Below are 23,708 nucleotides of genomic sequence, written 5' to 3' on the forward strand. Positions count from 1 at the left end.
AAGAAAGCAACGAAAGACGATCATTTGCCCCGGCAAGTGTAGAAGATTGCTAGGGGAGGGGGAATAAATATCCTCTAGCTTTCTCTCTCTTATAAGGTAAAATAAATCGCTCTCCAAAGTTGATTTAATAATCCACTTAAGGTGGACTTAAATAGGCTTTGAGAGAAATTTATTTCTCTTTCCTAGAAGGATTTAATTTCCAATTAAAGAGGGAATTTACATCAAAATAGGAAGCAATTCTACATTTCCTAAAGTAAGAAGATCTCTACACCTGCTGCCCTTTCCTACAAGCAGCCCAATAGGTGTGGGGGCATTTGTGGAGCCAAAAATAATCACAAGGCGACATGTGGATTTTTGGATAAAAGAGGACAAAAATACACTTGAGGCATACCGGGATTCCTACGCACGAGCAGCAGACAATTATCACTCAACCAAGTCAAAAATGCCCAAAATAGGTAAACAATTCAAAACCTATTTCGTCCATCCTCATCAAATCTTCTCCACAAGGTAACCCCCAAAACATTCCTTTTAAATTATGTTAATTGGCTAATTAATGGATTTATTACCTAATTAATCTATTAATGGCCAATTAAATCACCAATTATACCCAAAAAAATGGACAAAGGCCGGTCACCTTCTCTCTCAAGGGGACCGGCCATGCACTATATATTCAACCTCATTTCCTCTAAAAACATAGGTTTTCACTCTTGCTAAAATTCTTCAAAATTCTCAAACACTTTTCTCTTAAAATTCTAACTTTGGCATCGGAGGTTCTTCGGCCAAACCCCCCACCACCCCCCCCAAAAAAAAATTTATTGTGGGCGCATGAGGCTCTTGGCCTTGACCTATGATGTTATTTGTTTTGCAGGTGCATTTTTATCCAAGATCAAGGAAGAAGAAATTTGCATCCACAATGTTCATTTTTATGCATGGTTGAATCATTGGAGATCAAGTTCGATTTTAAAGATCTGTCAATTGTTTCCTAGATATTACTACCAGTCTTAATTATTGAAGAATTATGTTGGAGTCAATTCAGCCAAAGATTAACCAAGTAGAGGTGAATTATATCTTCAATATGGAATAAAAGATGTGATAATGTCCATACTATCTCCATATTTTCCTCATCCAATTCACAGAGTCATTATCGCCCCTTATTATGTTAGCACGTGGTGATCACCAAATAATAATAGGATAAAATTTTGAAATCTTATCAACGAAGGTGATCAAGATTGTAACTCTAAATTTTACAATCTTAACGACTTTGTTTTTCCCATTCTGCTGGAAACTTGGTGCCAGGGTGTCCTAGTTCAGATAATGTTTTACTTGAATTGTAAAAGCCTATACAGACTCACCCATGTTGATTGGATACCTTTATCAACCATGTAAACTTGTCACAATATTTTTCAGTCCTATAATATCCTAGTTCTACACACGTGTCCAACCATGTCTCTTTAAATACAAGAGACCAAGCAACAAAAAAAGAACTTTCAACTCAACACACAAACAAATGCTATATGCAAAACTCTCACACACTCTTGAGGAAAATACTAACTACTTCACTAACTTTCATTAGCACATATCAGTTTGGTTAAGCATCACTAGGTTGAAAAACGGGCTACAAATCAGTTCAGTTGAATATCATTGGAGCTATAGAATTAGCTTGCTTAGGAGTTTCTTTAGTTTGGTTAAACTACAATTACTCTTGTGTTGACTGGTTATCTATTCCAAGTCTAAGATGATGAAAAGTATTTGATTCTTTAGCCAAAAGATGTCACTTCATCAGCTTTCTTGGCGAAGTGAAGTGTTCTGTGATCAATTATTCCCATGTATCATTTAGAGTTCGGCATTCAGACGGCCGAACAACTTTTACCATAAAGACGCTCATTTCCTTCATCAACTTTTACCATAAAGATGCTCATTTCCTTTACCATAAAGACGTCCCTACAGGTTGATAACGATTCGGTGCACCTATGTTTATAGTTGAAGCGACTGAACCTGGTGAAGAATATTGAACTTCATAACAAAATGCATAACCTTGTCTTCAAATTTTAGAATCCAAGGTAGAGAGTGTTCCTTTCTTGGTCAAAGTCACTCGGTGTAGAAGTCAGTAGCCCGTTTCATCATCAAACCACCACACCCATTTTATTCGCTTGGCCGAGCTTGGTAACAAATTGGCACGCCCGTATAGGCAATCATCCACACAAAGACGTAGTTAGCTTGTAGAATACTTCGACCTAGTCCGTGTAATTTTTAAGGTTAGCAAATATCTTTTTCTAAAAAAACCAATGAAATTACGTCGACTGAAAATAAAAAGATGGAAAAAAGTGAAATAGCCAGATTCATCCAAGTAATTATATTGGTAAAGATCTAAAACATAAATGATAAAAAGAAGTAAACTGGGAAGGATAGAGCAAACGGCCGGGAATACAAAATTGGAGAACGTAATTCAAATCCCAACGAGCTCAAGTAAAAGAATCCAAAGATAACGTGGACACCTGAGAAAGAATCCCAACGATTTATCAATTGTGCGTGTTCACTGTACATAGCATAGAGCAAAAGTAAAACCTACGACTATTAACATGCCTAAACTGTGGCAAGTCTGTTTTCCAACCAGATGTTGCCCTCGGCTTTTGATTTCTCAAACTTTTATTAATTTTCTCTTCACCGATATATCAATGGTGTAGCAAATTTTCTTCAACATCAAGCAACCCAGTGCCCTAATGTATACGCTTTAACCGAGAGATCGAAGAACCTGAATAGACTCGGTGCAACAATGAAAGCTTCTCAAATGTTATTACACTATTCTATGCCTCGCTTTACTTTCCCAACTGCAACCTCTAAAGAGACCTTGTCCCGAAATGAATTTCTCCAAAACCATGAAACCCTAGTCTCCGCCAATGGTGTTTTCGAGTTGGGGTTGTTCAAGTCGGGAAGGATTTCAGGGTGGTACTTGGGAATATGGTACCAAAAAAAGCAAAGAAAAAACCGCATTGGAATTCATCAAAAGCAACTTTGAAAATTGGTGATCATGGCAACCTTGCCCTTGTTGATAGAGAAACAGCAATGAAACCCAAGCTACGAATCTGATTTTCAAGCCACCAAGATTTAGAACTTGAGCCACCAAGATTTTTGAATTTATTTATTTTCTCTATCTTTCACTTTCTTCTGAACAGGTTTAATCATAGAAACAGGGATTGTCTACTATATCAAGTAACAACAAAGCCGTACCAATGAGTGAAAGATACGAAGGTTGAAACTTCGCATTGTGCCATGTCTGCAATTGTCGAAAATACTGAGACAAAGCAAGAAGCTGACAGAAAAGTTCTTGCAGCCACAAGATTGGATTGGATTTGTTGTAATTGCCAAAGGCGGATAGATTAGAAACTACAATCTTGTGGCTCATTCTTTGTTTTGGACCTCAAATTCATTACTCTCTTACTCTGTTCGCACGAAAGGATTAAGTCGAAGAATCGTAGTTCGTCAGTTCAATAAACTCCTATTACTACTAATAGGATTAAGTCGAAGGATTAAGTCGAAGAATCGTAGTTCGTCAGTGCAAGACATTCCTACATCCATGTAATCGGAATAACTATTAAAAACTGTATCTGGCCTTGATTATGGAATAACATTAATAGTTATAAAACAAACCCAACCCTTCAATTTCTAAAGAGAACCGAATTGAGGTTAGGATTTCAATGTTCTTCCCTATATATGCAACCGATCATGACTACCCGGTTCCGATTCAACTCCTAAACAATACAACAAGCATCATCTCAAATATGCATACAAAATATCGAATTCAAATTCGAAACCAAAACTAAAAGTTAAAACCTTGGGAAAATACTTACGCTAGAGGAGAGCCCACAAGGGAGAATCATTATTTTCACTTGGGTCGAGGCCAGATTCCATCGGCATTGCCCGAAATCAGAGAAAAGTCGCCGGAACACGTCAATATGTTTGGACCTCGTTTTCTTTATACAATGGTTGGTTTTCAAAGGGTGGGTACGGTAAGATTGAAGACGGCTTCGCTACGAAACTATAGCTTCCGACCTCATGTGATTTCGTTATCGTATGAGGAAATTATGATGAAAATAGTTTGTAAGGGATCCCGTGAGTGAAGGAGGAAGAAGAAGAAATGGTTCTTTCCCCGCTTTTCCCCTATAACCTTCTCTCCTTTCTTCCCGATCTTCCCCCCACCACACCACCCCCCGCCCCAACTCCTCCTCCTCCTCCTCTTTTCTTCTTTCTTTTTCTTATTTTATTCTATCATTAATATTTGGCTAAATATCAGTTTAGTACCCTTAAGTTCCGTGATTTTCAACATTTGATACATAAAGTTTTTTTCGTTCCAAAATCATACCTAAAGTGTTAATTTTGGAACAGTCTCATACATCTGTTAATTTAATTGTTAAATCAACCATTAACTGATGACGTGGCGCCCACATAAACAATGACTAGGCACTATGTGTCAATATGGGGCTGAATATTAAAAAAATTTAAAAATTAAAAAAAAAATTTTAGGAACCCACCCATTCCCCCTCCTTCCCGACCCCTTTCCTCCTTCTCGCTCCCTTCTCTTCCATGCACCCATCCTCCCCGCGCACCCACCCATTCCCCTAATTCCCTTCCTTCTCTCCTCTGCACTTACCCTCCCCGCACACCCACCCATCCGCCCTCTCTCTCTCCAACCTTGTGAAACCCGAGAGACCCTTCACTCTGCCACCATGCTTCCAAAACCATTTGATTCCATCACTTTATCTACATTTCCAACTTCACTCCCCATACTAACCCTAGCCCTATCCTCCTTAGATCTTCTGCCAGCCTCACTTCTCGAATCGAGCTCCATTGGTGAAACCCTAGCTCTATCCTTACCGACGCCGCCTTCGGAAACCCTAACTCTAGCTTCCTCGGCCTCTCTAATGGCATCCGATTTTCCATCCAATCTGAAATCATTGTTCATCACAGAGATCTCCTTCTCTGAATCAACTACGATTTGAATCCTTTGGAAGCTCTAGACGAACGGAGTTGGTGGGTCCCAATAAGGCGGCATACCTTTCTATTGCCTCATGTTGAAGATTTGAAGATCAAAAATTTTTAGGGAAAGCGCAAGAAAAATGTGGGATATAAGGGATACAAAAAAAACCCAGGAGAGAGAGAGGGTGCATAGGGTGTTTGGATGGTAAGAAAATTTGGGGGGAAATTTGTGATTTTTTTTGTGGTTTGATTTGAGATGGGTGGGTGTAGAGGAGAGAAGGGAGAGAGAAGAAGTGAGGGGGAATAGGTAGGTGCCCAGAATTTTTTTTTAATTTTTTTAATTTGTTAATATTCACGTGGACCCCATATTGACACGTGGCGTCCATTCATTGTCCACATGACATCAAGTCATCAGTTAAATGCTGATTTAACAGTTAAACTAATATATGTATGAGATTGTCCCAAAATTAACACTTTAGGTATGACTCTGGAACGAAAAAAACTTCATGTGTCAAATGTTGAAAATCACGAAACTTGAAGTAAACTGATATTTACCCTTAATATTTTATATCTTTTCTACTACTTTAAATAAAATGATTTATACGTGTTTCGTAAAATCTTTCTTCTAGTTCTAATTTTTGCTACGCTTATGATCAGTTGTTCCTAATAACGAGTGCTGTTAGAATATACTAATTAATATGTCACACGTGTCCTGACTAATAAGTCAATGAAAGTTGACACATACCCTCTAAGGGCATTTTGATCGTTTTATATATATTTTTTTTAAATAAAATAAAATTATGGATGGGTTGTAACAGACTTAATTATAGCAATAATGTGACAACCCGTTCCAAATTTTACGTTTTTATTCATTTTAAAAGCGTGAATTTACAAAAATGCCCTAGAGGCAAAGATTTTGACTAACGTTGATCATCGTTTAGACAGACGTATGACTTATTCTTTCGCATATCCTCATAGTATTCGTTGGTGCGAATGCATAGGCGAAAGCCGTTTGCGAGTCTAGGTTATAACGGTATAGTTATGGACGTTTGAAGTTGGTTATTGAGAGTTAGTTAAAAGATTAAGAATGACCAATTAGATGAAAAATAAGAAAATGGCAGCAGCCCAATCAGAAATCAGAAAGAGAAAAAAAAAAAAAAAAAAAAAAAAAAGGGAAAAGTTGGGAGCTTATCTCGTGGGTTTTCCGTTCGTACACCTCCACGACCACCCATCTTCCAAGGCCGATTCTGGCCAACTCTGATAGGAGCATATTCATGCGACTTAAATGGCTTGTTCTCGTACATTTACGTTATGTTTCTTTAGTTATTTTAGTTCTTTATGCTTCTTTTGTGTGTTTTCAGGTTCTAAGGGCTTAGGGAGCAAGAAAGTGCATTTTGAGGCTATTTGGAGCATTTTTGGGCATGGATTGGATAACTTATCCATGGAGCCAAAGTTTGGACGAAATTGAAGACTTGAAGTAGGAAAGTTAAATCCTAAAAAGACCTCATGTTTGAGCATCATTGAAAACTCCTACGCATTTTAGAACACAAAAACAACATTCCTAGCAACCTTAGGACATTGTCGTGTGTTTCCTTGTGTCTCCCTTCCTTGCCATGCAAGGAAGGGCTTTGTTCCCTATTTTAAATACTTAAACACTACCACTTATCATTCACCACATATCATTCACCACTTATCATATCATACATTCATTTATCACTTATCATAATCATTCACTTATCACTTAACATATCATACACTTATCACTTATCACTCATACTCACCTACAACATCCACCTACTTCACCTACAACATCCACCTACTCACCTACAACATCCACCTATTTCACCTACAACATCCACCTACTCACCTACAACATCCACCTACTTCACCTACAACATTCACCTACTTCACCTACAAATGACATAGCCATATGTTCCCTCCACTACTCCTATAAATACCCTTGCATTCATTCATTCATTCCCCATTCAATTCACATCTCATTTTCATACACAACACACCACAAACATCCACCTACTCACCTACAACATCCACCTACTCACCTACAACATCCACCTACTTCACCTACAACATCCACCTATTTCACCTACAACATCCACCTACTCACCTACAACATCCACCTACTTCACCTACAACATTCACCTACTTCACCTACAAATGACATAGCCATATGTTCCCTCCACTACTCCTATAAATACCCTTGCATTCATTCATTCATTCCCCATTCAATTCACATCTCATTTTCATACACAACACACCACAAACACCTCCATTCTTGCCGTGCATATCCCTTCATTTTCTGCATATTTTCTCTTCATTCCAACCACTCCTCATCCCCCAAAAACTCACCTTAGACCTTGTGCTACAACAACGAAGAAGAGAAGAGTGCCTAAACGTTCATACAATTCAAATTTGAGTTGTTGGAATGTTTAGGTGTTTCTTTGATTTCAATGTTTAAATTCAATTTTCTTTGTTTTGTAATGGAAGAGAAGAGTGCTTAAACGTTCATACAATTCAAGTTTGAGTTGTTGGAATGTTTAGGTGTTTCTTTGATTTCAAAGTTATGAGGAACTAAACCCCCCTTTAGCTAGGGGGTGATTCAAAATACATGTTTATGTTTACAATATGAATTGATTACTTTTGGTTGGAATTTCATAAGTTGTGGATTCAATTCGTTTAACTGTTTGATTGATAACGTATTTATGTATGTTCATTGAGATTGCAAGCTTAATTTTCATGCATGAATATGACGCTAGAATATAAGTGAGTTTCACCTAATTGTTATGAACTTATATTCACAAGTAGTGGAGGTTGCTTATAAACAACCGCGTTAAACGAATTCTTGGCATAAGTTTCATGCGTATTCCATAGTAACGAATGCCTCGTCAACACTTATAATTTTCATTGAACTTAATGATCTTTGTTGAATGTCTCTATCATGCGTATTCCATAGTTAGGGACTTTGATTAAGAATAATTTGGTTGTAATGCGTATTCCATTCAATCCAATGAATTTAGGGAAATCTGAAAGTTAATTTAAGCGGACCTAATTAACTTGGAGCATTGAGTTTCACAACTTATCGAAAGACCAACTGAGAATCAATATTGTATGCAAGTGTAACATGTGTGGAGAAGAACCCCTTGGCTATTCCATCATCCATATTTTTATCACCTTTGTATTTACGTTTTGCCTTTAATTATAATCTTTCCATTTAATTTAATCTTGCCCAAACACATTTCCCCCATATTTCTTTGAGTCTTAATCATTCGTATTTGTTTTATTTTCGTGTTTTAAGTATTTGGAGTCTTGTGTACTTGTTTTGAATTCTTGTTAAGTAAGTTAAATGTTTTAAAACTTAGTTTTATTTATTTGAGTCAAGTATTTAGCATCCCTAGTTAATCCCCGGTTAGAACGATCCCTACTTACATCATTACTACAATTGTCACAAATAGGGTTTAATTTGTATGCATATAATGCTCGCATCAAACTCCGATGGAGTTTTTCAACACCACCACCACCATCTTGAAGCTCTCATTTCCTTCTATAAAATCCACCCAAGAACCACTTTGCTTAACCTCTGTATGTGGCGGTTTAAGGCCACGAAAGTTGATGGTTCTCAAGGTGCCCCAGCCACCCTTTTTGATTTTCCGGCAAAACGACAAAGCGATGACCAATGCCACCACATGGCCTTTGTAGCCCATCATCCGAGGAGCAAATTCCAACCAACCTTGACCCTGTTGGTCGACGTCGAGAAGTTTTAGTCACCGCCGGCTTTATGGGAAAAAGTGACAATCTTCCGTCCTTTTTTGGACTTCGTGGCAGGTATGAAAGTTGTTCCACTCACTGAGATCTTCATTTCTGTGCAGTTTGAGAATTTTTGGAAATAATTGGATTTTCCGGCTAGTCGGGACGGCCGACCGCCACCCACGGCGGCGCGTGGCCAGTGAGCTGCCAATGCTATTTTTACGCTATGTCGAATGTCTTGAAGTCAGTTTTGATATTTGGATGATGTAGGTTGATCATTGGAACCTAAATTCGTTACGATATGTTAGTTGATAAAAATATGAATCGACGATCCGACCGTTGGATCGTCACCAAACTTGGATACATTATAATACATAATATTTAAAGATCATAGGAATTTATGGATCGGGAATCCGACGTACGGATCTTCCCGAATTGGATTTGTAAGTTAGTAAAATAAATGTTAACCGCCACCTGATTTTGGGCAATTGGCGGAGATCTGACCGTTGGATCGTAATGAAATTTTAATATGTTATTCTAGAAGCATATTGTAGATATTTGGGAGTTGCGGATTGGAAATATGATATGCGGATCTTCCGGGTCGAGTTATACAGGGTTGTAGACCCTACCGTCGATCTTTAATCGACGGTTGACTTGTGGTCAATGGGTCTCGAACTATTTTAGAATGCCCTTGAGGATGTGTTTTACGTGAATTACATATTATATTGATAAGAGTTCTGAGATGTGATTCGATAATTGGTCACAGACGCCAATCATTTGGGACGCCTCGATGCGTGCGCTATAGAATCATAGCATAGACTTTAGGTGAGTGGATCTTTTCCTTTTTTATCGTACATATTATTGATAGTTCCATCGACACTTTTAAATTGATTTAGGTATATTACCTTTATATAATTAATGTGAATGCTTGAAGTACTAATGCGAACTACGAATGACTTGATCCCTATTTAAGGTATGTAGGCAGTCTAACGAGACGTTAGATGCAACCATACAATAAGTGAGATTAAATAATGGAGACAAAAGCTTTGTTTGGGTAATGACCAATGCGAAGGAATCTGGTGAAAAACATGAGATTTAACCTTATGTTTTGGGTGAATAAATGTTGGTTATAAATCAATGTGTGAGGAAATGAGAAGTTGTGGTTTATGATTTATAAATGCCTTGCCATAATTAGTTTACATTTTAGTATGTGATTTAGTACAACCTTGCACAGTGTTGCACACCAATGTGGATGTCAAGGTAAGTTCAGGTGAGTATATAATGTTGGTATGATTGAATGGTAATTAGTGATAAATGGATGTGAGTAGAATTCATTGTCCTGCACCCCCGTGTTAGTGCTCCGCCCGAGGCCAGGGCCTAGCCTTCACATGATCGTTCACCTCCCGCACCTTACGTGCGCCTTGGATTCCAAGGTAGGTGCCAGCTTATTGTACAGACCACTTTAGATGGTTCTGGCTCGTAGGTGACTTGCGATACTTCGCACAACCTTCACGTGATCGTAGCACTTGAGCGTATTTAGTTACACCTAGCCTGTCGTACAAACCACTGTAGGTGATTCCGACTCGTGTGCAAGACTTCATTGATGAGATATTGATTGGCTAGCATATTGATGAGATATTTCTTGGCTAGCATGTTGATGAGCTATTGCCTAGCATGTTATGGAGTTATTGGCAAGCATGTTATGGAGCTTTGGCTAGCATGTTATCAAGCTATTGGCTAGCATGTTGATGAGCTATTGGCTAGCATGTGGATGAGCTATAGATAAGTCGTACAGGTCACTAGAGTTGACTCCCGACTTATAGGCTAGCATTGATTGATGAGATATAAGATAAGTCGTACAAGTCACTAGAGGTCACTCCTGACTTATATGCTAGCATTGATTGATGAGATATGAGTACAGTCGTACAAGTCACGTTAGGTGATTCCGGCTGATATATAATTTTATATTGATTAAGTTCATTTGGCCTACTTGTTAATGCATTGTAAAGTTGATGGACATGGCATACCCGTGGTTTTGGCCATTCTTGAGCATGGGTGGATATATAGATATATATATATATATATATGTGTGTGTGTGTGTGTGTAGTATTGTCCTATAGTAAACGATAAGGGATTTATAGTGAGGGGTTATTACTGTTAGAAAGATAATAGTTTTGGGAAGCTTAGTTTTATTGCTTACTCACACTTTCTGTTTTGTACCATTCCAGATTATAACTGCTGAGTTCGTATCGAAGAGGATCTATGGCTAATCTTTGTATTGGTGGCTCCTTTTAAGGGTATGATTCTTACCCACACTACTGTACTTTACTTATGCTTTGACATTGCGTGTGAAATGGGTTTGCTCCCACTCATAGCGCACTCTGGTATTTAGACACTTTTAGGTTCAAATTTATTTACATTATACACTATCATATTTTATGGCTTCGTCACCTTCCAGGTGTTGGCCAATACAGCTCAATTTAGAGTCCAAATAGACTTTCCGAGTCGGGATGTGTCAAATAATCTATGAACGTGCAGACAAATAGATCCTAAATTTCTTCAATTCCACTGCGTATCGCATAATTGGCCTTGCCGCTAACTCCGTCAATTTTTGCATCTCAATAAAGAGCAAAACCATTTGTCAACCCAATGAAAAAAATAATTGATCGACATCAAGAAGTCAATGGCAAAACCACAAATTGAGAGATAAGTTATACAAATCCTATCTTCAGTTTAAACTTCAATTTGAAATCTACCTCTTAACCAAATTCATTTGTTGACATATAAAATTTCAGGAGTTTATAAGTTCACATTCCATCTTATTACTTCGGATAATGGACAAGCTTTCTTTCTTTTGGTGGTCATTTTCACTATTAAATTTTTTTTTTCTATCTTTTTTATTTATTTGTTTATTTATTCAGTCAAGCGGAATAAAATAATGGAGGAGAGTTAATGTCCATTGTGTGAATATATATGTGAAAAAATAAACTTCACGTACAAACAACTTGAGACAAACGTTACAAGTATAGTAAAAGAAAAAAACTCACTAACCCAGCTCGGTTAGACCATGGCTTGCCAAATAACTCATATGAAAAATAAGGAATCATTTTGGTTCTAGTTCCTAGCCAATTTAATTGTTAGATTGAAATTTTATTGTTTTTCATTTTTTTTGATCAAAATTCTTTGACTTTTTACACCTTAGCATTTTAGTATTACTTTATTCCATGTCATCTTTATCATTTTTTAAATTAAAAATTGTAATCTTAGACCTTCTCTGGAGGATAGTATAACTATGTAATATTTTGGTGCATGATGCTCTTTTTCCTTTTGATCAGGTTGAAATCCCCTATAAGGTTTTTATTGATGCCCGTTTAATTGCACTCCTTCCATTTGTACGGGTTTTTTTTTTTCCTCTGAAAAAACGATGTTATCTGCACTAAAAGAGAGAAAATAAACTAAGTCTCACAATGAGATTCATTCAATTGATTAAATCTCAAAAAAAAAAAAAAAAACAAATGATTTTTAAAATTTCCAAAAATTTATGGGGTTACTATATTTACAAATCTCAAGGATCAAATCGACTAAGGGAGGGAATCAGTTGTTGTGATTATCTTTCCTTACTTTTATTGTTAAGTTTTTCAATTCATTTACGTTTCCATTTCCATTTCTGTTAAGTAAACATCCATTGTTCCATTTATGATTGAAACATTCTTTTTGGACAAATAAAAAAAAAAAGAGTGGCCCTTGAGCTAGTTGGGTATTTGTTTAGTTATGGGCCGTGGGCCATTGTTTCGACTAGAAATGGAACAACGCATCCATTCCGATAACATAGCCCGAGGGCCAGTCTAAACAAAAAAAATAACGAAACCTCCAGCAGACCAAGAATTCCATCTACAAACCCGCAAAACCCTAACCCTAACCCTAGGATCTATATAAACAAAGATACAATTTCTCCGCAACCCCAAACCCTCACTCCAGCCGTTTGCTTACTCTCCTCTCCCCCTCCCCTCAATTCTCACAACCCAAAACCCTCAATCATGGCAGAGAGACCAGCTGAGAGAGGCCGCGGCGGATTCGGTCGCGGGTTCGGTGACCGCGGTGGACGCGGTGACCGTGGTGGACGCGGACGCGGACGCCGACCAGGGCGCCGCGAAGAGGAAGAGAAGTGGGTCCCAGTGACCAAGCTCGGCCGCCTCGTGAAGGAAGGCAAGATCCGCAGCCTGGAGCAGATCTACCTCCACTCCCTTCCCATCAAGGAGCACCAGATCATCGACACTCTCGTCACCCCCGGCAGTCTCAAGGATGAGGTCATGAAGATTATGCCCGTCCAGAAGCAGACCCGGGCCGGTCAGCGAACCCGGTTCAAGGCCTTTGTGGTGGTCGGAGACACCAACGGGCACGTAGGGCTCGGCGTGAAGTGCAGCAAGGAGGTGGCCACTGCGATTCGCGGCGCCATTATATTGGCTAAGCTGTCCGTGATTCCAGTGAGGAGAGGTTACTGGGGCAACAAGATTGGGAAGCCCCATACAGTGCCGTGTAAGGTGACCGGGAAGTGTGGGTCGGTCACGGTCAGGATGGTGCCCGCCCCCCGTGGTTCTGGGATTGTGGCTGCCCGTGTACCCAAGAAGGTGTTGCAGTTTGCTGGTATTGATGATGTCTTCACTTCATCCCGTGGTTCCACCAAGACCCTTGGCAATTTCGTCAAGGTATATTTCTTTTGAAACTCTCAATTATTTATTTGATATTGTTTGCATTGATTGATATATATCATTGTGCTAATTGGAAATGTTTGACACTTTTTTTCCAAATGGTTGATCTGAGAATTAGGCTTGTTGAGGGGTGTTGGCTGTTTATACCCGTAAAGTTGTACTTGTGAAGATTTGCAATCTCCGCCCGTTGCAACTATTTGTATTGTTTAAAATGTGCAAAAGTTGAAAATCTTTGGTGAAACACTTTCCGCAATACATTTAGTGAAGTGATACATATTGGGATATGATTTTATGTTTTCTACATGTCGGCAACGATACAAGACACAAGAATGCAAATATCTTTTACCTTCACTAGTTTGATTTATTGATGGTTTGAATGTGTTTTGGAGGATATCTTCTATTCGTTTGCATACATTATGTATGAATGAGATAACATCCCGGCTACCAAGCTTTTGTGTGTTTAATCTATGTTTTGAACTATTGATTGGACTAGTCAATACCATGTTGTGAGTCATTAATATAGAGGATGTTACTTGCTCGTACGTGATGACCTCGTGATGCCGAATTAATGTTTTCAAATGGTGCACAGATGAGTGATTTAGTGTTAGAATAATTAAACCCCTTGAACTTGTAAACCGAGTGTCATCATGAGTAATGGTACATAGCTGATTCCTGTGTATTGTGTTCATTCTTAATTTGCTGTTTCCTTTGGTACAAACCCAATTTTTTGGATGTGTTGTCTAGGCTGGTTGAAGTGATTGTTTAATTTCATATTACGTGCATGATATCTAATCAGTGTTCTTTCAATTATCGCAGGCCACTTTTGATTGCCTCCTGAAGACTTATGGTTTCTTGACACCTGAGTTCTGGAAAGAGACACGCTTCACCAAATCTCCATTCCAGGAGTTCACGGACCTTCTGGGAAAGCCAACTAAGCCCCTTCTTATTGAAGATGTCGAGAAAGTAGAAGCCTAGTGTGAGTGATCCTAGCGTTACTTTAAGATGAAATCTTGGTTTCGAGGTTTCTAGGTTTGAAGACATTATATGTTGTCTTTTTTGTCTTCAGAATTATTATCGTTTATAAGTTGTCTTTCTTTTGCGTTAATTTTGATCTATGTCGGGATTCAATCTTGTTACCTTGCTGAATTTTTGGATTTACAAGACCTCCGATGCTTCTGTTTTGTTCTTTTAAGCATTTGCCCCTTCTTACAAATGTGTTGATTTGCCTGGTAAACCTTGTGCTGTTGTTTACGATGAGTAATTGTTTCCTTATGAGGCGACTCCGTCCAAGTAGCGGCTGAAGTAATTGTCAACAGGTTGAAGGGAGTTTTACCATCGATTGTTTCCTAGCAACAGGGTGCCTTTGTCCCCCGTGGGAAATGGCTGCTGCTACTTCAGGCCGATACTTGCACCGCCACCACCGTGGTGGGAAATGGGGAAATGAATGGTTAAGATGGACAATAGAAAGTCAAAACAATTGTGGAAAGTAAATCTAATGGTTAAGACACACGTATTATCAAACGATATGTAACATTAGAGTCACACATAATAAATATTTTGATTTTCCAAAGTTATTTGCTAATATTCTGTTTTTGTAATCAATTTATGTTTGTATTGTTAGTTTTGGATCTATTTTGTTCATCGTTTTTATGGTAACATCATATACGTATAATATATATGCATATACAAAATATTAAGAACGAACAACAAATTTTAAAAAGTTTAAAAATATTCAAAAACTATATATCTAAAATAAGTGCATATTATAAAGTAAATCATTTTAGAGAATTGTTATTGGCACTCCAAAAATCTCATTCTACACTCCAAACTTTTTATATTTGGAAAGAAAAATACACATGTGAGTGTAAAATGAGATTTTTGAAGTGCTAATAACACTTTCCTTATTTTATATTGTATAATAAGTGCATATTATACTTAAAAAGACACATAATTGTAAATATAAATTGCAAAATAAAATAACATATAGATTATAAATACTAGCACATATTGAAAACATGGGGAACAAACATATAATGAGTGTTTATCCAAATATTTAACAAGTCACTTACATTTTATTGAAAAAATAGAATGCAAAATGAAAGTTATCTATTTTTTGTCTAAGTGAGAGTCACAACTTAGGTGGGTTTAGGCAGGCTCGGCGGACGCCAAACAGAGATAAATTAAAGGATAAGTATAGACGGTAATAAAAAATGATAAAATAGGCATAAAGTAGAGAAGCAAACTCACATTATTTTATTAATCTTCAACTTCAATGTTACAAGATAGCACCAAAGTTGGAAAGAGAGACAACACTTAGACACTCAATAATATAGTTTACAAAGTGAGTTTTTTCGGCGTACAAACAACTGAGCTCGGAGGCTCTATAAATAGAAAAATTAAAGGCAAACTTAAATGCCAAGTGTAGTACATCCAGTGAAGCATCAAAAAGCTGCAACGACCTGAAATTTCTAATTTGGAAGCTAATTACTTAGATAGGCCCCAAATTCATTTTCTTAGCAAATTTCACTAAAAGATTAATCTCAAGTATTTTATTAGGCTGCATCTAACCTTCTCATTAAACTACATATGCACCCTACTAAGGGATCAAGCCATTTGTAGTTCACATTACACTTCTAGAACAACATACTAAAATTTTGTTTCGATCCAACGGTCGGATCTCGGCCAATCACAACATTCGAGTGGCGGTCAACGTTTTAATTTACTAACTTGCAAATCGAATTTGGGAAAATCCATAAGTCGGATTCCCGATCCGTAACTTTCTAAGGTCTTCAAATATTATGTACTATAATGTCTCAAAGTTTGGTGACGATCCAACGGTTGAATGGTCATCAATTACGAAAAATCATACGGTTGTACAATTTGAATCATTGCATCAAATTTCAACGAACAGACTTTGGATATGGGTTCAAGAAATCAAGGATGTCCCGCTTGCCAAAATCCATGTCAACAGATTCTCCCCCACGTGCCGCCACACGCGCTGCAGTGCGTGGTGGTTTCCGGTGATCAGAAACCCACTTTTTTGTCTAACTCCAAATTCTACCAAAATTTACAGGAAGATAGAGCTCAACAAGAGGAACAATTTTTATACCTTCCACAAAGTCCAAAAGTGGACGGAAGAGGGTCGATTTTCACTGATAAAACCGGCGGGTGCCTAAAATTTCCGGTGTCGATTCGTCGCCCACGGTGGTCCAACGGGACCAAATCTGATCGGGATTTACTCCTGGGATGATGGGTTACAAAACCCAAGTGGTAGCATCAGCCATCGCTTTGATTCATCAAAAAAATGAAAAGGGTAATCGGAGCACCATTGGTTTTCATCAGTTTTGATGGCCTCACACTGCCACATACGGTGGCTAATCAAGGTGGTTCTTGGTTGGATTTTGTAGAGGGGAGTGAGAGCTTCAAGATGGTGGTGGTGTCGAAACATTCCACCTGAGTTGGCCAGAATCGACCTCGAAAAATGGGAGGTTGCGAGAGTTCAAATAGGGGTTTTTCTGGGTTATTTGGGCCTCTTGCCCAGGTTTCCCGAAGTGGAAACCTTCTCCTTTCAGGCTGACTAATTATAGACTCCTTACTAATAGTAAGTTCACACGTCTAAAAAGTCTCATTACTTCCGAGGCTCGCAACTTCTCCGTTCTAACTCGGAATTAGGCTCTGTTTGCACCTACGCTCTCGTAGGGTTGTCCTCTATTCAAATATATTTAGAAATACGATGAAGTATATGAGGATAAAATACATCCTCATAAAATTACGTTTAGTCAACGAGAGACATTTTCGTCTTTTCACTCTTTGATAAAAATTTTCATCATAATCATATATTTAAAATTTTTCAGGGTACTACAAAAGCATCCTACAATAATGAGTGGCATCTTCACTTTTTGTAATGACACTAACTTGGCTTCACGTGGAGCATCAGAAAGATTCTTGAAAAGGCACATGCCATCAAAAGCTACAGGAACCAAAGGACAATTATTTAGAAAAGGAATAAAGACTGGCGTCTAGATTTCAGACATCAAGCATCTTATCTTCTTTTTATTTAGTGAAAAACATTTCCTGCTTTATTTCTTTGGATGGATAGGAGGACAAATACCATAGTAGTCGTCCTCATTACCATCTCCATAATCTTCATCCATATGATGTTGAGACGACATGTCTTCAGATTTCATCTCTTTGTCATCTAGGCTGTCCAGCTCAAGAATTTTGAGAACCTTTTCTTTTAGATCTTTCTTCAAACAAGATGGACTGGACTCGTTTAAAGACTTAAATTTTTTAGTCTTTGATGATGATGATGATGATTCAAGGGTGGAATAGGAAGGTTCAAGATTCTTCTAGCCTTGAAAACATCTGGCTTAAGATGGTCCAGGTGAAACTTGTTCCACCAATGGATAAAGAGTTGTCTTTCAAGCTGAGGAACGAAATCTCAAGTACCATCATCGGCCACGGAACCATAGTCCCATTTTAGGATCCATGGGAGTTTATAAAACATCATGAACCAAAGAAACAACTTCCTTTTTATCATGATAATCATCATTTTCTTTACTAAAATTATCTAGAAAAGAATCAACAATTATTTGGGGCAAATAATCCAAAATTGGACCCCAAATAATGGAACTTGTTATAAACCAGTTAGAAACCTCTATCAGAGATCTAAAACGAAACTGGATGAACCAGGTATGGGAATAACGAATGTTTTGGAAACATAACACTACATCCCAAGATTTCTAATAATCCTAGAAATTGTATCCCCTTGGACTCATATCAGGGTTGAAGTGTAAATGCAGATGATAGGGGCTATTTCCCCATTCTTCTAGAGAAATAACTTTCAGAATCCTGATTTTTTAAAATGCAATCATGTTGATCGTCTCACTTCTGTATCTGTGAATAACATCGACTGATTCAACCTCTATCAAAAGTCTTTCGTACCAATATCTTGGCCTGAGAAATGGACGGATATGATCTTGGTGGTATTTTTCATCAACTTGTCATGGAGATAACGGTACATCGAAATCCTCTATGTTTATCAGAGGAATCGCCATGGTGCATCTGAAAGGATTGTCAGCTACAGCCTTCTCCCTACCTTTGTTACAAAGGAGAGCATATGAGATTGGGTTTGGATTTTGGGAGGACGAATGAGAACCTCTTTGGATCGAGGTAGAGCCCTTTCTAGCGACGACTAAATCTTGCTCTTGCTTCCTTTGAGGTGCCCTACAAAAATTCACGAGTTAAGGAATCATGCAACGAATTAAATTCACCTTTAACATGTTCAATATCAAAATCAAATGCTGACAGTATCCTTTGTCATTTGGCAAATATTTGTTTTGATGCTAAATTTTTAACATCTTTCAGCAATATATCTTTAGTAGCCTTACAGTTTACCCTTATCAGGAACCACTTGTTAAGAAGATCACTTTCAAATTTAGTAACTGCATGGACTATGGATAAGAGTTCCTTCTTAGTAGTTGAATAGTTTTTCTAGGCTGGTTTCCAGACACCAGAAGTGAAGTGAACTAAAGATTCCTTGCCATCTTCAGTTTTTTTGTTTTAGAACTCCTCCATAGCCTTCATCAGAAATGTCGGTTTCCATTATTTTGAATGCTCCGGATTTACCATACCGCTTGAGTTTGAGCGACTTGCTATCTTTCGCTAAATCCTTGTAAAAATCACCTACATAATTCAGACTGCCCAGAAAACGTTGTAATTGTTTTTTATCCAGAATTTCATTCGGAAATTTGTCAACAAAATTATTCCTTTATGAATATTATGTCCTAAAAATCGAACCTTAGTTTGAAATAGCTTCATCTTTCAAGCTGAGACAACTAGACCTGCATTCTTCACCACTTTCAAAAATATATTTAGATGTTTAAAGTGTTGTTCTAATGAATTAGAATAAACAAAAACATCATCGATATAAACAAGAGTAAAAATGGAGTAAGGATTAAAGATGTCATTCATTATGCTTTGAAATTCTGAAATAGCATTCCTTAACCCAAATGGCATTACGTTTCATTCGTAGTGTCCGAATGGGACATTGAATGCAATTTTATACATGTCATTTTCAGCAATTTGAATCTGCCAATATCTAGATTTCATATCAAATTTTGAAAACATTACTGCTTGATTTAGCCTATCTAACAAATTCTTCTTATTTGGAATATGGTACCTAATCCATCTAAGAGCTTTATTCAAGGGTTTGTAATTGATAAGTAACATGGGTGCTCCTCGCTCAAGTTTAGCGGCATTTTCAATATAAAATGTTGAACAACTCCAAGGAGAGTAGCTTTTTCGGATTAACCTCTTTTCAAGAAGTTCGTTGATCTCTTTCTTGCAAATCTCCATTAGTATGTTATTCATATGAATGGGTTGAGCTTTGGTGGGGATTCTCTTTTCATCAAAATCAGGCTTATAAGGTAATTCGACAATATGCCTCTTTCGATCCCAAAAGGCACTTGAAACCTCAACACAGACCTGTTTTTCAAATTCCTTTTGTATTGACTCGATCTTATCTTTCATCATTTTCGTAGTGAGTTGTTCTTCAATCCTCTTAAAATGCATTTCTTCTTTCAGACAACAAAGAAACTTTTCTTTGTTTTAATATTCTTTTGTATGGCATTTACATACTGCATTTGAGGTTCCTTAGAAAACGTGAATTTTACCTTTGTTCCTTCAACTTTAGTTTCAATTCCTTCTTCTGAAACTTTGAATGGGTAAAGCATGTTGATAAAAGGAGTACCTAAAATCACAACATAGCTTAGTCCTTTAACCATTACAAAAAGGGTTTCAAAACAAACCTCATCTTGAATGACCACGGCATCTGACACCTTATACTGAATTTTCATTGATTGATTAATTGCACTTTGCAAACCCTGAGAAGTTTTTTGAGAAGTACTTTGTGGGTACTACTCCTTCATTTATACAATTTAGATATGCTCCCGAATCAATGAGTGTTTCGATCAAAAACCTAAATTTTTTGTTAATAACAAAGGTAATTATAGAGTACCACTTTTGAGAAATTACCTTGCTGATGCTACTAACATACTTCAGGGTTGAGATATTGCTATTTGGACCAGCAAGCTGCAATACTGGTTCATCCTTTGGTGGCTTGTCTTTCTTCTTTTTTGTAAGGTCATCCATCAGATGTTGATACCCGCTTTCAGTTTCAGTCACGTTGCTTCTACTCCGAACCTTTTCTTCAGGCGATAACTGATAGAGTTCGAGGATTTGAACTCTATGTTTTAATCCCTTAATTTCTTCTTTTGTAGTATTAATTTCAAGCTGCATTTCAGATAACGTGGGTTCTTTCTTTGCTATTTTCTCAGCTATTATATCAACAATTGTTTTGAAGCTATAGGCTTCGACTGGCAATATCCCACTTAGCTCAGGCTTTTTCTTTTCTTTTGCCAGATCCAAATATTTTTCTAAAACTTCTTTTTTCTCTAAAGGATCTTCTAGCCTATCTATTAAGTCTATAATTAGACTTTATTCTTTGGTGATCACACAAAGATATAATTTGCAAGCACATTCAACTTCTGACTTCGTGCTGCTTTCATCCGTTGATGATGTAAACAACTCTTCACCTTCAAGAATTGCGACTTCATTCTCACTTTCTTCAGATTCAGACAAATTTAGCATTAGTTGGCATAATTTCCTTTTTAAGCCCTCATCTAGGTTGAATTATTTATTTTTTCTTTCATTCGGTACCAAGGTCTTATATGTCCAACTTTTTCACACTTGTAGCAAACAAGATTTTTTTATTTGATCATTCTCTCCCCCCCCCCCCCCTTTTTGTTTGTGAGAGTGGAATTTTTGCTTGTGAAACATCCTATAAGGTTTTATTTATGGGGATTTTCTTCCGAGCATTTTTTGGGAATTTTTTTGGTTTTTCAAAAGGGTTTCTTGGAAGAAGATTGACCTTTATGTTCAAAGCCGAATTGTTCGCAGAAATCTCCCATTTCCTTTGTTCCTGAAGCTCTTTGCTTATCAAGTTGCCTTTCCAACTTGATATCATTACAAAGTGCTATTCCCTTAGCACATATTTCAGAGGTTAGTTCTCTATAGGTATACCTATCATAAGGTATAACTCCTCCAAATTTTTCTTTTATCCGACTGCGCACCTTTTCAGCAAACAGAGGAGATAATCCAGAAAGAAACTTTTCTTTCCAAAAATCAGCATTATAGTCGGATCTAAGAAAGACCTTGGCATAGAAAACATCTTTATACCATCTAAAATGAGACAAAGTCGGATATTTTAAGTTCATTAAGAGTTTTCTAGACCGGTCTTGTTGCAGCTCAGTAGAACCAACGAAATGTAGGGTAATGGTGTAGATTAGGGTATTCACCGCATCTTCTTGGGCTACTATCTGTCCATTAATTTTTCTTACTTTTGTGGCAGCAAGGATTTGTCTCTTTGCTTCTTCGCTTAGGTGGAAATCCCACCATCCACGTAGTTGACCTATAAATCATACTACTATTGCATGTGCAATGGCGCTATCAGAATTTCCTTGTAGTTTACTAATGGATGAGAACATCATCATGTGTCTTATAGTATTGATGACTTGGTAATTTGCTTGTCCATCAATGTTCCATTCAACAATTGATCTCCCATCATATTGAACCTTTTCACCCATATCGTTATCTTTAAATTGGAGATCTACAAGGGCGTATATTTGTCATTTTGATCCTTATTCAACATAATTTTGCACGGAATGACCAAAATGATTGATAGTGGACAATTTCAATTACCACTTCTATTAATTTCAAATCTTAGAAATCAAAGTGATGTGTTATGTGCAAATCTCAGCGACTATTTTGGCTAAAAAGCCTATCTTTTAATGGGATCGTGCGGCTGTTAGTTAAATAAAGCTTTATTCTTTTTTTTTTCTTTTTCCTTTTGTCTTATTTTCAAGGACTCTATGTTTGTCACGTTATCACTTACGGTTAACTTAACAGATTTTTTAACAAGCGTATGAAATTGAAATAAATCATAAGTAGATATATGAGATTGAAATGTTTTAAATATGTTATATGAGGTTGCAATCCCACTAAAATTTAAGGATGTAAAATGTAATTTAACTTTTTTTTATATAATAATAAAAATTAAAGAAATACAAATAAACTCACAAAAAGTAAATCACACCATCATCTCGACCGCCACCCCTCGCCCGCTCATCGACCGTTTCGCTGCACCGCATTACTATGAAGGAGGACGAGTCATCATTACTGCATATCAATAACGAAAAAAGTAGTGATCAACAAGTCCTTACTCAAGGTCAAAACTTTGCAACACCTTTTTTATTTCGCTTTGAAGTTATCGTATTATTGGTCCAGAGTTTATCCTTTTAACGATAGATATTCTTTTGGGAGCAGTACGGCCTGAAGCATGGACACACTTGGGCATTTAGTACTTGCAGCCCTTCCAAAAAGTGGTAACTGGTTGAAATACGTCACGATGGCATGATTAAATTTTTGAGAGCACAACGTACAAGACCAAGTGAAATGCCATATAACAAAACACAGAAGGGAATAAATTACCCGGCCTTGAATGCCCATTTGCATTGGTACAATTGATTCCAATATCATGAGAGGAAGGACCGGAGGAGGAGGACCAAAGGAGCGAGGCACTGAGGAATGACGATTCGATCGAAAGAAAAAACACAAAACCTAATTGAGAAATGATTAAGTGTAGTCGCACTAGGTGAAACCAATTTGGTTTTGACCACTTATCTAATAACGCTTGTATACAACTAATAAATTGCCTAAATTAAAAACTTACATTGGTGAAATATAAAACCCAAGGGCAAAGTATTCCCTGCAGTTAATTCAAACGACATTGACAAAAAATTCCCAAAAAATCAATACTCTTAGAGCCACTTTTATCATATTTTATAAACATACAACTTATCAAACAAAAAGAAGGGTTAAGAAAAATACCCACTAATCTCATGAATCTACTCCAGAATGATTTCTCCAAGCACCCAAGTAGCAGCAAACGCCTTCATACCGCGCGCTTCATGGCTCGAAGTAGCAACCCACGAACCCTTTTCAATTCAACATAAATTACAGCAACAAAAACCCACAAAAAAACTGTATAAGGCAATTAATAAAAGGAGAAATTAGGTTCTAATAATTCCTTTTGCTATTCCATTGATTAAAATCCTATTCATTTTAAATTTTTGATCAAGGTCCTTACGCATTAATAAAATCATTAATTATTTCAATAAAAAAATATTTTTTTTAATTTCTAAA

General features: G+C 37.2%; 1 protein-coding gene and 1 long non-coding RNA gene across 2 annotated transcripts; one reads left to right on the top strand and one right to left on the bottom strand.

Moving 5' to 3' along the window:
* Positions 1 to 3,635: 3,635 nt before the first annotated feature.
* On the bottom strand, positions 3,636 to 4,201 carry LOC148693086 (uncharacterized). The gene is made up of 2 exons (XR_015953096.1): positions 3,849 to 4,201; positions 3,636 to 3,749 (listed from the first exon to the last, which is right to left on the bottom strand). It is a non-coding gene; the product is annotated as an uncharacterized LOC148693086 (long non-coding RNA).
* Positions 4,202 to 12,473: 8,272 nt separating this feature from the next.
* Positions 12,474 to 14,608, top strand: LOC137741603 (uncharacterized). The gene is made up of 2 exons (XM_068481300.2): positions 12,474 to 13,442; positions 14,262 to 14,608. The coding sequence occupies exons 1-2, from the start codon at positions 12,774 to 12,776 to the stop codon at positions 14,418 to 14,420; spliced, it is 828 nt and encodes a 275-aa protein (XP_068337401.1). The 5' UTR covers positions 12,474 to 12,773; the 3' UTR covers positions 14,421 to 14,608.
* The last annotated feature ends 9,100 nt before the right edge of the window (positions 14,609 to 23,708 follow it).

The sequence above is a fragment of the Pyrus communis genome, chromosome 11, assembly GCF_041283825.1.
Source record: "Pyrus communis isolate YQ-2024b chromosome 11, ASM4128382v1, whole genome shotgun sequence".
NCBI classification, from domain to species: Eukaryota; Viridiplantae; Streptophyta; class Magnoliopsida; order Rosales; family Rosaceae; genus Pyrus; species Pyrus communis.